At 40.8% G+C, this 15411-nt stretch overlaps 1 protein-coding gene across 4 annotated transcripts in view; it reads right to left on the bottom strand.

Annotated features, from left to right (window-relative positions):
* The window catches only part of CEP112 (centrosomal protein 112), a 174748-nt gene that overhangs the window by 56853 nt on the left and 102484 nt on the right, over positions 1 to 15411 (bottom strand). For all 4 annotated transcript variants that reach the window (XR_004419831.1, XM_033077052.2, XM_033077050.1 and 1 more), the window contains exons 22-23: positions 4510 to 4572; positions 25 to 174 (exon numbers count right to left, since the gene is read on the bottom strand). Coding sequence is in view for 3 of the 4 variants with exons in the window: in XM_033077052.2 (XP_032932943.1) it covers positions 25 to 174; positions 4510 to 4572 (213 nt within the window). In the remaining variant the exon portion in view is untranslated. The remainder of the gene's footprint in view (positions 1 to 24; positions 175 to 4509; positions 4573 to 15411) is intronic.

Raw genomic sequence — 15411 nt, 5'->3', positions numbered from 1 at the left:
CCAGGACTGAAATGTCCAGATTACCTTGATTGCTCTGTCATTATCTGCCATCAGCTGCTGTTTCTCATTTTCCAACTTCTGGACAACTTCCTGCAGCCTCTGCTCTGCTGCGAGCTGCTGCCGGCTGCTCTCCTCTCTCAGGGAGGAAATGGTTTTCTTCAGTTCAGCTATCTCCTGAAAAGAAAGCAGCATGTTAAAGCTCCCCTCAATAAGAGACATGCATTTTGCATGGTTTTTTAATATAAACATGGCATTGGCAAGCTCTGCTGTGCAAGCTGGGTGTTTGAGATCAGCACGCTGCACGCAGGGTATGGAATTCCATGCAGGGAAAAGGAAGAGAGCAAGGCTGTAAATGACAAAAAAATCGCTGAACACAAAATATTTGGAAGTGTTTTCCACTGTGACATTCCAAAATATTTACTCATGAGAACAAAGCACATCTGTGATGTTCAGGCTGGAGCCTGTTCCCCATCCTGCACGGCTCTGCAAGCAGGAGTGTGAGTTTACATTGGGATGGAGCTGCTCCTTTTCCAGGGGGAGATTTTACAGCTTGATACTGCTGAGAAGAAAAACGCCCACATTCACACACTGGACTGAAATTTAAACCTGACACTGAAATTTCTGAGCTGCTGAAAGGAGCAGATTTTGCTGAGCAATACAGTGAGGACCTGACTCCACATCCAGGACCTTCATCCAGACCTTTGAGGTGATTCACTTGTCATTTGTTGAATTGTATTTGTTTTACCTTTTTCATCACTGGGGAAAGTCATAACTAACCCTGATCCTTTAGGCATATTTACAGAATTTTATACTGACATGTCATCACCTAGCAAAGCACTTAAACATGTGGGAGAGTCACTGACTTTAATGGATATATTCAAGCTTAAGGTTAAGCTGCTGTAGCAGCACATTATAGAATAATTCTAAAAGCACTTAAGCACACAGGCAGTTCAGAGAGAGTCTAGCAGAGTGCTTAGACTCTGCCAGACCTCCTCACTGGCAGAGAAACATTTATCTGTATTAATTACATCGTTATTTAGGAAAAAAATGTAAGTTAAAAAAACCCCTAATAGTAATAGTAATAATAATAATAATAGGCCAGGACTAGTGTAAGAAGAATTGTGCTGCAAATGAAGGCACTAAAATCACTGGGTAAGGGGAAAAAGCCTGATTAAAACTCTCTAGTAAATTTATTTCTCTTTACTTACCTGAAGAGCCCAGGAAGTAACCCAGGTAGGTGTAAAACCTACCTTTGTATTTCTGTATGGCTTTTCTAAAAAACAAATACATATTTCAAAAGATAATACCCATCAAAGGGAAGAGTTTTGAGACCAATATGCCAAAGTTTAGAGATTATCTGGATAGGGTGCAACTCTTTAGCCAGGATTAAGTGGTGTCTCTGGGTTTGCAGTTTGGGTAATTGTTTAGAAGACAGAGAATTGCAAAAATGTGGTTTTGCCAGGTGTGCAACATGCAGGAGAAAGCAGAAGAAAGCAATGAATTATATAAATTATTAAGATAAAATCTTGAAGCCATATGAAACTACAGCATTTTGAGTATGTCCCATTTTGTCATTTTAAAAAGAAAACAAAGTATATATATTGTTATATATATAGTATATATATAGTTATACAGTATATAAAACAAACCTGAGATTAAAGCTTTTACTGGGCTGAGAACCTGGTCTAGCACAGGAGTTCTGAAATGCATGCAAGGAAACTTCAGCAGGAATTGATGAAGAAAGATCTGCTTTGTGCAGTGCTTTTCAGAGCAAAAATTTCTATTTACTTTGTATAAACTTCAGAGGAAATTTCTTGAAATATCTTCTCTGTGTGGGTGTTAAAAGTGAATGTTCCAAGAGGCCACAGAGAGTAAGATTGGACAGATGTTGTCAGCAAGGCGACCACAAGAAAAGTTGCAATCCACCAATTATTAACAGTGAGCTACAAAAAAACCCAACCCAAGCGTGTCCAAGTAACTTGGGGGATTTGATTTAAACCCACACAAGTAAAGAAATTCAGACATCAGGGTGAAACTGTTTTATTGAGCCAAACAGCCCTGAAAGATGATGGATGTGTTGTGTCTGCCCCAGAAAGTGCTGAGGAACTGGGTCCAGCTCTCCCCAGTAAAATGTCCCAGCTACAGCAAAGCCACCTTAATACAAAACATGTCCCCAAATCCTGAGACTATTCTGCAGGCCAATAAATGTCAGCTTGACAAAATTTATTATGACATTTAGGTTAAAGAGTTCTTACCTTGCCCTACACTACCTACGTGTTCCCACTGCAACAATTAAAGCAATTTCCTTCATTCCTTCCTTAAAAATTCAGAAATGCTTCAATTATTGCAACTGTCTTTAACAAATGGACCAAGAACCATTTTTGCACTGACAGTGGGAGGGATCTCTTCCTTCAGGTCTGACATGAATTAAATGTTACTTTTTGAGCTTCAACCATTTCCTGGTGTCCAGGTTCAGATAGACAGATAAAAGAAACAACAGGGGGTTCTTTGTTGTTTTGTTGTTTTTTCTTAATAAATAAGGCTCTCAAAAATTACTAAATTACTAATTTAAAATTACTGGGAAGGTATTTAGGAAAGAGAACATTCTCTTTGATTTACCACAGAATGGTGGAATTGGTGAGGATGGAATGGACCAGTTTAAAGAAGTATCATCCAGAGCTGCTTGTTCACGGTCAGCCCAGTCAGGTTTTAAGTATCTCCAAGGATGGAGACTCTACAACCTCTTTGTATGCAAATAAACGTGTAAAAATACAGGTTAGATTCTAGAAATAGAAGATATATTTACCAATGATTCTGATAAAGTAGTGTGAAAAAGTGACAGTCAATAAATGTCACCAAAACAACTGAAGTCACAATTGTGGACAAGAGAACAAGACTGAAAGGAGATGAAATGCTGAAATCAAGAGTTTTAAATATTTTGAAGTGCTGGTAAAAAAATAAAGTTTGCAATTTCTTATTATTGTCTTGCTGATCACTGCTGTCTTGTTTAGAGGCTGTTAAACCCTTCCTTGTAGTTTTTATTGATTTTAAAAGACTATTATTGGACTGTTGGCTGCAAACACACTTTGCAGTGCAAGGCAGACACTGCTGTGGCTGGGAGCAATAAGGAGAACAACACCTCCACAGAAATCCTTGTGGCAATTTTCTTCTTATTAAAAGCTTAACTTCTGGTTGCATCTCCATCATTTTTCACACTTCAGTACTGCCTGTCAGTCAAACTGAAAGCTGAAGTATGTAAAAGTCACCCAGCCTTACCATTTTTAAGTATATATGCAAATTCAACACTCATTTTCATCTTTTCAGTCCTCTGAAGACCAAAAACTCAAGTCAAAACCAGTCTGCCTCCAGGACACTGACATTCCTCAAGGTGCTGGTTTGGGCAGAAATGCAGAACTGGTGGGGATCAATGATAAAGGTGAAGAAAACTTGGGTGACACTGCCTTTAACATGAAATGGCTCTGCAACTGCTCCTGATTCTATGAGCTGATGGAGCACCTCACCTTCCTTCCCACTGAGGAGAACTCAGCCAGGAGCCCCATCATATCTGAAGATGGTGATGGAGATGAAAAAGATGAAATTCAAAACTGTCTTGGGTTACAATACAGGGTGTGATAAAAGGTATCTGTTCTATCAGTATCTGTAGAGGGTGGGGCAGTGATCCTTATCTCAACGGCAGATATTCTGCTAATGGGCATCCATTGAAACCAGGCAGGGCATTGTTCTTTATCTTTTCACAACCCATCCTTCCTCCAGCCAGTCATTTTCTGCTCATGGCCATTGAGTCCCACTGTGGCACTGATAAAATTACTGCATCCCATTGGGAGTTGCTCCAGCCAGGGGGAAGAGCCCAACATTTCTTACCAAGATAAAAACAGAGGTTTTGGGACACTAAGGGAGCCCCTTTCTCCACTGGACTCCAGAGGAAAACCGGATTTCTCCACATCCCCACTGGAGCTCCGGAGGGAAACTGCACCTTGTACAGGAGCACTGCTCCAACTGAGCCACATCTGTCACTGCAGGAGGATGCAGCCACCATGGGATGGGACTGCTGCCAACACCCTGCCTGACGGTGTCAGGTTGTACTCTGACTGTGTCAGGGTTTGGGGTTTGTTCTTTGTAGTACTGTATTTCTATTTTAATTTTCCTAGTGAAGAACTGTTATTCCTAATTCCCATATCTTTGCCTGAGAGCTGTTTGATTTCAAAATTATAATAATTTGGAGGGAGGGGGTTTATATTCTCCAGTTCAAAGAAAGGGTCCTGCCTTTCTCAGCAGACACCTGTCCTCCAAACTAGGACAAGAACTCAAAAAAACCCCACCTGTATTTTCCAGCTTAATTCTCTGTGGTTTTTTTTTCAGTTAAAATCTACAAGAAGACACCGAATGTTTGATTTGCTAACAGGATATGACTGCTTTTAGTTGCCAAGACCAGAAGCAACTCAGCTTCTCCCCAAGTGGAACAGGTTCACCTGCGTGCTGGCCACCTACCTGCGAGGACTTGGTCAGTCTGTGGCTGAAGTGCTCCTCCGTCTGCCTCAGCCTGCTGCTGGCCTGGAACACACACAGAACACAGAGAGCCCCGTTAGCTGAGCCACAGGACATGCACAGACCCTTTGCCACCGGGCCCTGGGCTTGGCAGCTCCTCCACAATCCTATCAGTGAGCGCCGGCCCCGCGCCAGCCCCACGCCCTTCTGTGGCAGCCAAAAAACCGCCAGCCCTGCTGCCCTTTGATCTCCTGCCAACTATTCAGCACTTAAAAGAGGGGAGAAATTGTACCTCTGCTGCCAATTATTAGAAAAACATAAAGAGTTCTGCAGATTGAAAAAAAAAACAAAAAAAAGGAGGGAATGTGTGTGTGTGTGTGTGTGTGTGTGTGTGTGGGGCAGGGAAAGGAGGCAATACACAGAAATTAGTTTATCAGGATTAATTTGATTCTGAACAGAGGGGGAAAAATGAGGAGAAAGTCCCAGGCAATGTGACATGAGGGACACAGCTTCACCTCTCAGTTCTGTGTCTGTAGCTGTGCTTTGTCCCACTGTTCACCCCTCACTTCTGTGTCTGCAACTGTCCTTTGTCCTATTGCTCCTGCCTTCCAAGAAAACGTGGAGATCACACTGAAAATCCACCCAAGATGCAGATGAACCGGCTTGGACATACAGCTCTTTCCTTACCCCAGCTTCTTTTTCAAAACTCAAAGCTAAAGAATAAACCAAACTGAAAGCAAGGCTGCTTGGTAATACCAGAATCCAACCAGCAAATATTTCTATAACCACAAGAAAAATAGCTCTTAAGGATTTTTTTTTCCACCTCAAATAATTTAATTTCAGAAATAATTTGACAATAGTGATAGTAATAAAAAAAAAAAAATGCAGTTTCATTTCAGGGGAAAAACCAGATTTATATTTTTCTTGCAGAAACCAGCCCAGCCCAGCCCCACCACGCTGTCCTCAGGTGAACTGCTCGGCGCTCTCGTCTTCTTGGCTCTCAAACTTGAGGACAGGTGTCTAAGACAAATATTTTCTTAGGGGGGACAGAATATCACGCAGCTGAGTTCTGAAGCAAATTTAAGCTGATTAAGTTTTCAAAATCTATCTGACCTCCTGCTCAAACCTTTGATCTGTCGTCCTTAGTTTTACGGCACTGCATCCAGCGCCCAAACAGCTCCCGCCAGCCCCTCTTTGGGGGGACCAAAAAAACCCCACAGGGGCTCCCAAAGCCTCTGAACCCTGTGTGCAGCCAGCTCAGGCTCCATTTCTGCAAACACCAGGGATTTCAGGCAGGCAAAGAGCCTTATTGATTTTACTGGGCTCTAAATCGAGGAGCTTAGAGCCGCGGAGCGTTTGCGGATCGTCATGGTAGGGCTGGAATCATCCTCGGCAATCCAGGCAGCTCTGTAAGGTGCAGCTCAGCCTAAGAACATTACAGCCAGTTCAAAGTAATCCTGAACTTTACATGAAATTGCAATTTCAGATCCTCAATCCCTTTCAAATTCCAAAAATTATGAAACATATGGATGGCTCCATCTGGTTGTTGGTACGAAGGAATCTACTTAAAAAGTTATCAAAACCAATCATCAAATTTGTGCATCATTTCTGAGGGAGCATTATGGCTTGGTTTGGTTATAAACAGAGATAATGGCAATACACATTGGTTTCAACCAGCATCTAGAAGAATTCTGGAGCAGCAGACAAATTAAATTTCACTTTTTCTCCATTTATCACTCCAAAGTGAACCACAACCACTGTGAGGGCCCATGGTGGGGGTGCATAAATAAAAGGAGTGGTGACACAGCACCAGTTATCCCAGGGAGCTCTGTCCATGCTCTGTTTCTCCTTGTACTCAGGCTGACCCACGTTAACACTCGTTCCATTGTGCTGCAGCCCAGCCTCAGATGGTGTTTTACCACCACTGCATGTCATAAAGTGACTGAAACTGCCAGTTTATCTTTAGAGAGAAAAAAAAAAGTAAAAAATAAATTACAGCAATAGCATAAATTCCTGTTAGTCCCAGAAAGGGAGAGGGACTCGTCAGCAAGGCCATGCACAGATCACGTTACAGCTGCTCTCGCTCAACTTGCCTGGGGTAAAAGTCCTCATCTTTCATAGAAGCAGCTTTATAACCTCCTGAACCCACAGAAGAAATCCCAATAAATAATAAAAAACCGCTCATGAGTTCCGTAAACAAATTAGAATTTGTTTGTTCACACTGAGTAGAATCAGGCTGACCTCTGAGAGACAGGACAGAGGTGATCCAAAGGAAAATACTCCCAATTTCATTGTTTTATTCCTAACTAAAGGCAAAGAATGCATATCCTACCAGTTTACTTAAAAGGAATTACAACATTTTATTTCATAATGGCTTTAACAACTTCCAGTTAGCAAAATATTTATAACTTTTGTCTCCTGATCGCCAACAAACCATAAATTCTTGCATTTACTTCCAGTCCCAAACATTCCCATTTGAGGGGCCTGAATTTCAGAGGCACTGAGCTCCCAAAGCTTCCCCTGGAGATGGCACTGGGCTGGATGGGCTCTGGTTGTTTAAAACTGGTTTTATTGGCACTAAAATTATGGACAGTCCCTGCCAGTACCTGAGAGGGTCTTACAGGAAGGCTGGAGAGGGACTTTTCACAGGGGCATGTCATAGGGAAAGTGGGAATAACTTCCCACTGATGGAGGGCAGGGTTAGGTGGGATATTGGGTAGAACTGTTCCCTGGGAGGGTGGGCAGGCCCTGGCACAGGTTCACAGAGCAGCTGTGGCTGCCCCTGGATCCCTGGAATGTCCAAGGCCAGGCTGGACATTGGGGTTGGAGCAGCCTGGGTCAGTGGGAGGTGTCCCTGCCATGGCAGGGCTGGGATGGGATGGGATGGGATGGGATGGGATGGGATGGGATGGGATGGGATGGGATGGGATGGGATGGGATGGGATGGGATGGGATGGGATGGGATTTAAGGTCCCTTCCAACCCAAACCATTCCATAATTCCGTGGCTCCTGCTGACTTCAGCTTTCCCTGAGGTCTGTAACACCCAGCAGCTCTTGCATCATCACAAACCACACGAGCAGCTCTGATGAAGGCAGAGACCACAATTTACAGCACTGAAAAGATCCAACTCATGGGGCTGCCTGGGCACCCTCTTTTCCACTGCCATCTTTAACTGCAGAAATATGAAGCTTCTCCTTTCTTAAAACCTGCAACTAAAACTAATTTAGTACCTCTTCATACAGGCTGTTGCTTTGCAACCAAGGGAGACACAAACCACCTTCCCTGGGGCACAGGTAGCACTGCTACACACAAAATATACATTTTTACCCTTTTTTGTTTTAAGGAATGAGTAAACACACACAGAGCTGTGCACAGGGAACATCAGATGGGATTTATATCACATTTATCTCGATAAATGAGAAGGTTCACACTGGCTGGTGCACACACACAGCAGTTTCCTGGGCTCCTTCTTTTCCAGCTGGCTGCTGGGTGCATGTGTTGGAGGGAGCACGAGCTGTTCCTGAATTATTTTAAGGGCATTCCCTCCCTTTCAGGTTAGGAGCTATTTCAGAAACATAATGAATAAGAATCCAAGTGGAAGGTGAACATTTGGAGGGTCAGCCAGTGTTCATTAAAGTCAAGCTCTTTTTATAGCAATGGGCAGCACTGCAAATAGAGTTAATGGTCTGAAACCAGTTTTCCGTGTGTGAGAGGTGGCTGCTGAAATTCCCACTTGGCAGAAGCTTGTCAGAAATATCAATTGGAATATCCATTTTTATAATGAAAAAGGTTTAAATTGGATAAGCTGCAGAGGAATTCCACTGATTCAAGAACGAACTCCTGTTTAGTTTCACAGTTAATACATATTTTAGCTAAAATTATCTGATTATGATGATTTTACATGCAGTTATTTTATATTATGGAGTACTTTTACATTAAAAAGATTATGTCCTTGTTGCAGTTAATTGGTTTTAAAAACCAACTATAATTCTTTAACAAGCCTTAAAGCATCATATTGTGGTTGCTGAGTAAAACTGAAACGACTTCAACAAAGCATTTCACATAAAAATTAAAACAGCTATTAGCACTCCAGATTTGGTGTCTGGATTAATGGATGTTCTACCACAGCTCCATTTTCACTTTTTCCTTTCATGACATGAGCAGCACCAGTAGCAGAGCACAGATCTATGGCAGGACCACACCACAAAAGCACAAAAAGCACAAAAGTCCTACCCTAATTACCAAGCATTTATCAGCTATTTGGAAGGGATGAGGTGCTTCAGAGGGAACTTTCAGTTCCAGTTCCACTCCATGGAGCCCTAAACATGGACAATTCCATCCATGGATTTGGGATGTCTTGGATATTGACCAAAAATGAAGCTGTTTAGAATCCTTGGAACATTATTTGTGTCAGATACTGGGGAAAAATCCTTTCCTGGGAGGGTGGGCACCCCTGGCACAGGGTGATCCAGCTGTGGCTGCCCCTGGATCCCTGGAATGTCCAAGGCCAGGTTGGACACTGGGGTTTGGAGCAGTGGGACAGTGGGAGGTGTCCCTGCCATGGCTCTGGATGAATTTCAAGGCTCCTTCCAACCCAACAATGAGGATTTAGTGATGGGCTTGGCACTGTTGGGTTTAGAGTTGGACTCAATGACCTTAGAGGACTTTTCCAACCTAAACAATTCCATGTTTCTCTGTCTTCCAGCTTGGAAACAGCTCTCATAACTAGAGTTTTATATATTTATATAAACACACAACACCATATTCACTGATAGAGAAGTAGCAGATTTAAGAACTTTTCTGTTTAGGGTAACAGCTATGAAAGGGTAATTTTTCAAAATGCCTGCAACTAGCTAAAAGTGGCCATCCATAAGCTGATCCTCCATAATTAGTTAGATAAAAGTGCAAGCAAACTTTAAAAAAAAAAAAAAAAAAAAGAAGAAGAAGAAGAAGAAAAAAAAAGAGGAAAAAAATCAAAGGGTGGGGGAAGAAGAAGAAAGAAAACTTGCTCCAGGGAAGAAGCAACTGTTCTCTGATGTGCAGCAAGGAATTTAACATCAAAGAACTAATGTAAATGGGGCCCATTTACCTCAAAAAACAACACACCACTCCACATTCTGGAATATTTCTATTTTAAGTTTGACAGCATTATGCCTTGTACCAAAATCCAAGATTGTGTAATTTGATAGATGTCAGAAGAAAACGACCTTCAAAATGGTTAATGGTGGCAATCTTTGTTATTAAGGATGTTAAAACTCTCTGTACAATATCTGTTTAAACTTCAGAGATCAGCAGATCACCTTTAAAGTTCATCTGATTGTACATAAAAATTCCATTTTGACTCAAAGCCTGAAACATGCATTTTCCTTATGTGCCTCTAACCCTGACAGTGGGTGACTTCCTACACCAACCTCCTGTTCTTTCTCCTGCTCTCCCCAGCAATCAGACAAAAATGAAAGCTGGATCTCTGTTCAGCAGTGAAAATAGCACACCAGCTCAAGTATGTAATCTGAGCCACCCAAAAGACCATTAAAAATAGTTGAATACCCAAAATGATGTTAACAGAATAATTAGTCAAGTACCAAATGACTTCAAGGGTTTTGAAAATGAATGATAGAAATCCCAAAATCCTATTAATATTCTATTTCACATTTCACTTTTGGAGGTCTACAAATCTTTTCCTTTTTATTTTTTTTTTCATTAAACATACATCTTTAGGAGAAAAAAAAAAAACCCTCTCTCATTCATGTGTGAAGTGCTTTTCATTGGGAAAAACCCAAGAATGAATAGAAATGACTTTGACTGTACCTGCACAGAGAATTGCCTTTCTGCAGCACATTGCACTTCTGTGCTTAATGGGGGCCCACTGAGAAACTGCTTCTGCAAACTGTGCCTCAGGAAAGCTCCAAATTCCAGACTTCTCATTTAAACCAACACAGTATTTCCAATAATTCTGAAATTATGCACAGGAATTAAATACAGGATTTTTAACTCTCCCAGAAAGTCTTCTGTGGGACTCCAGCTGCAGGGTGGCTACACCATCCTCACATTTATTACCTTCATCTACATGGATTTACTTTGGATTTCCCAAATATTCCCCAGCATCACCAATGCTGATTGCCAGTCAATACTGCTGTCAGCCAGACACATTATTTAAAACAAACTGGCCTAAAATACAAGCCTTGCATACAAGACAAGGATTTAAAACCTGATTAACAGCCTGGGTTTGCCACATGCAATTGTTTAATGCTTGAACTACCCTTTAGAGAGACAATACTGGTGAGAGCATCAGGCAGAGAATTGTGGTTTAATCTGGGACATTTTGCCAAAAGATTTCTGGATGTGATAAACTCTGGGCTGGGATCATGGACAGCACAGGCAAAGATGGCTGATTTTAATTTGATTTATTCTCATCAATCATCTGTGAGATGACTACTGGTGAAATCAGTGTGATGTTTTGTGGTGACAGATCTCTGCAAATGAGGAGATTGAAATGATCATGGCAGATGTCACTGCTCCTCATCTCCATCCATCACATGGACAGTTGGGGTTGAGATTTCTCATTTTCTCCCAACTCACACCAACTTCTGGGCCAGGTTTTACATCCCACAGCTCCACACTCAAACTAGATGGAGTAAACTTGGTGAAGATGGGGAGACTGCAACACTCTCCACTTTAGGGTCCCTAAATCACAAATAAATTCCTGGATTATCATTTTAGTATTTCCTGCTTTTCTTCTGTCCAACTAAACAAAGATGGTTATTTAAACTTTTAAGTTTAAGACATTATATCAAAAGTGCATGTTCTTTTTCAGACTTTAACAAAGAAAATGCTGTGCATCCAACAGGAATTATTTGAGTTTGACAAGCTGCCTTTATCCCTGAGAAATGCAGGCATCACTCCTCTCGTGAGTCTGACATAAAGAAGTTTCCAGAATCACTCAGGCCCAGATGTTTCTGGTACCCACACAGCTGGCACCCAGCAAAAGCACGAGGGACAGGTTGGGAAACATCTCTGAGGATGCAAGGCAAGGCTAAAGCTTCCTCCACACACAGAGGGCAACAGTCCCAAGGTGCGACACTGATCCACGACCTGACTCAGTTAAAGACTATTTAATCTGATTTACAAAACATGATTCTTTCAGAAATTGGACATTTCTGAGACCCAGGCACTCAATCATTATTATCAGCTAAATTCACACACCTTGATTTTTGCCAAGGAGAGACCCTAAGGCTCCTGAAACAACTATAAAGGGATAAGAATGAAGTTTTTAGATTATGCTGTTTTAAGTTGAATTTTGTGGCAAGAACAAGCATTTCTTAAGAAGACAATGAGTAGAAAAACATTCTCTGGATGTACCATTTTAAGACAGAATCTTTGCTATTAAATAGAAGAAAAAGTGGGAACAAAGGACAAATTCTGTACCCCTGAATTAAGCTGGTATCTCTAAATTACCTCAGTATCACAAAGGACAAATTCTGTACCCCTGAATTAAGTTGGTATCTCTAAATTAACTCAGCATCATAAAGGACAAATTCTGTACCCCTGAATTAAGTTGGTATCTCTAAATTAACTCAACATCATGAGTTATTAACTCAGTATTTTGAAGTTGCATCATCAGACAGGAGCCCAACAAAAGTTAAGCTGCTACAGTAAAAAGACAGACACTGAAAATACCAAATCCCCCAACAAATTTATGATCTGAAGCCATCAGTGCTCCTCAGCAAGATTATTGGATTACTTTTTGTAGTTTTAAGTACAACAAAGCTTCCCCAAAAAGAGAGACAACTTCCCGGAGCCAGAGCACGTTATTGAGCTGAGCAGAAACTTCCCAAAGTTTCCAATCCAGCCAAGGCCCAATTAAAAAGAAAATGGAATATATTGCTCCATCATCAAAGCAATTAAAAACATAAATAAGGCATTGGAAGTCTTTTAACATTCCCAATGTTTAATTATTTATCTGTTCTCCATCCTGCAGCTGTAGGTCAGAATTAACTCTGAACTAAATACAGGAGAACTCTTTTGGGGATTTGCACCTTATTCATTTTCAAGCAAACATTCAAATTCATTTCAAATTCACACAAGAACTGCAACAGTTTCACCTAAATCAGATTTTCTACAAGTTAAACAGCCCTCCTACACTCAGATGTGATTGTGAAAGTACTTTGATCTCTGTTCCCAAATTTATTGCTCTGTGTAATCCATGACAAAATATAATGTGATTTACTGTATCTCTATATGACAGCCCAGCAGCTGACAGAACTTAATAATTTAGCATAAGAAAAAAACCCTTCTGGCACCAAAATATACAAATCATAATTGAGGCACTTTAGTATCACGTTACAATGAAGCACAGGCAGACTGATCATAAGAACTTCAAAAACAATTAGAATTCTTTCTCACCCATTTAATGAAGGTGGGTTTTACTCCGTGACATGTTCTGCAGCTGTAAACAAGTCATTTTGGAGCACTTTTCTTTCTTCACATTAATGACTCTGAAGGACTAATAACATTGTTTTACCCCTTCCCTATTTCCCAAACACTCCTTCTCCTCCAAAAAGAAGAAGAAAAAAGCCACCTGCAGCTTTTCTCTACTATAATGATATGAAGAAAGAGCAAATGAGTGTAAACAATGTCTTCAAATCGTGCCAGTATTTAAATACACAATTATTATGTTTTACATTAGCTTGGTCTTGATCACTGAGCATTTTTTCTAAACAAAGCTATTTGGAAATCTTGTTTTTCTGGTTTTTTTATTGTGCTGACCTAAGCTGGGATGTGATGCACACGTTCCATGGGGAACCTTTATCAGAGCTTGTGCTGACTCTGGGGTTTGGGGGACTTTTGTGAAAAGGATGCATCACCCCAGAAACCTCCAAGCAAAGTAAGAATGTGGAGCTGGTGGATACAGAAGGATTTTCTATTTCTAATTCCGAGGAACAAACACCAGTTACTGCTGTTTGCACAACCAGAACCTTGGTTTCACTTTGCCCCAGTGAAACCAGCAGGGACTGGGATGCAGGAGCAGGGAATCCTTCCTGTCACACCTCACCAGCAGCCCAGACCTCACCCAAGAATTATAACAAATCTAAGAAGGAATTGGCTGAGTTGTTAAAATTAAAAAACCCACCAGTAATCTCACATTACAGTCAGCACCACACTGGAAAACAGCCAATGTTTTCCAAATATTATCAAGAACCCAGGAATGTGAGGATAAGTAAAATTGGTAAATCAGACAAAACTGGGATCTACAGGCAATCACCTTTCCCAAGACACAAGGTATTGGGAAAAAAGGGAGAGAATGAGGTCATGATTCAACTGGGCATTTAAAAATATTAAATAAAGCTGAAATAATAAGCAATTGTGTATTACAAGATAAAGTTGGTGTGTTACAGGTTGTTTGGAGAGTGAAGAAAGGCTCGGGAAATGATTGAAAAAATAATTACAGCAGTTGTTCTGCCACTGGCAAAACCTCAGCATTCACTTTATCCACCATCCCCAGGACTTTGGGAGGTTTGATCTCATGAATACACTCAAGGATAAAACCTGGAAGTTCAGGGACTGAGAAGAGGCAGCGTGTGCCCAGGTGCTCCAGAGCAGGGAGGGGGTTTGGGCAAACACTGAAAAACAAAGAGACAGAGACAACCAAAAAACCCCAGCTGTGAATGCTTCTTCAACAGTTATTGTAGATTAATACCAGTTGGTTAAAAACCCACTAAACCCTAAAAAACCCAGGCAAACTTCAACTACCCAGCTATAACTGATATGACAGGACATGAGTAAAGTGTGCTGAAAGATGGGCCACATGATCAAGCTCTGATTTTAATCATATCAGTCCTTGCCCTGCTGAAAGCCATCTTTTTAATTCCATATTTTGTCCTAATTTATCATTTAGCTCTTGTCTGGTTCTCATTTCTTAACAGCATTGCTTCAACCACTTTCATTTTTAACCCTGTGGTGCTATTTGTGAATGCAAATAATGGAGCTTGATCTCCCTTCAGACATTAATGAAGATATTAAAAAGTGAGCCTGTTGCTCATGGGTGCACATTTTTTTCCCCACAGTGACACTTAGACCAATTTCTGCTGGCTCCTAACTCTGGAACCAGATTTATAAATACAGCTGATGAGCAGACATCTGACCTGTTGTTTTCTGGATTGTTTTTTCTGAGTTTTTATTTTTATTTTTTTTAAAGGAGATAGGAGCAGAGTAACTCTGTGAATAACTGCAGCTCTTGCTTTGAAACATCTCCAGCAGGGAGAGAGTCATAAATTCTGTTTAGTCTTATTTGAGTGAAATATCCCTGAGATGATTCTACCATCTTTTTCTTCATGTTTGGCTCTGTTGATTGAAGACTCTTCCAAATGGCTCCCCTGAGGGGTGATGCAATTCCTGTGACCATGTTCCTGGTCCACCATCATCCTGCTTCTTCTTTGGAGGAATCAGAAGGAGCAGTGCAAAAAGGACACACTACAGAGGAAACTGGTTTTGAAAGGATTTGTTGAAAGGTACTATCAAGACAGATTAAATAATTTCTTGGGTTAATATACATTAAAAATATTTCCTCTCTGTGAAATACATTTCTTCTTGATCTTTTGGCATCATGTTTTGCTTTTACTTGATCTTTTGGCACCACAGTGTTATGAGATTTTCTCCAACAAAGCCAAATGTACTACACTCATTTTTATTAATATTAGTTGGTGAATCACTATCTGTGTCAGAAACGTGCAAGAACCAAGTGTAATTTAATGTACACAGGCTCTACAAAACAAAAACAATAAAAATATTACTGCTTTGGAACAGAGAGATAATATCAGAGCTCTTGGATTATAATGAAAAAAAAAAATTAAGAGACTTGGGAAACATCCAACTCTTCTTGGTAAGAATTGGAGGCTCTTTAAATT

The sequence above is a fragment of the Catharus ustulatus genome, chromosome 20, assembly GCF_009819885.2.
Source record: "Catharus ustulatus isolate bCatUst1 chromosome 20, bCatUst1.pri.v2, whole genome shotgun sequence".
Lineage (NCBI taxonomy): Eukaryota > Metazoa > Chordata > Aves > Passeriformes > Turdidae > Catharus > Catharus ustulatus.
This window is presented reverse-complemented; position numbering and strand designations above follow the sequence as displayed.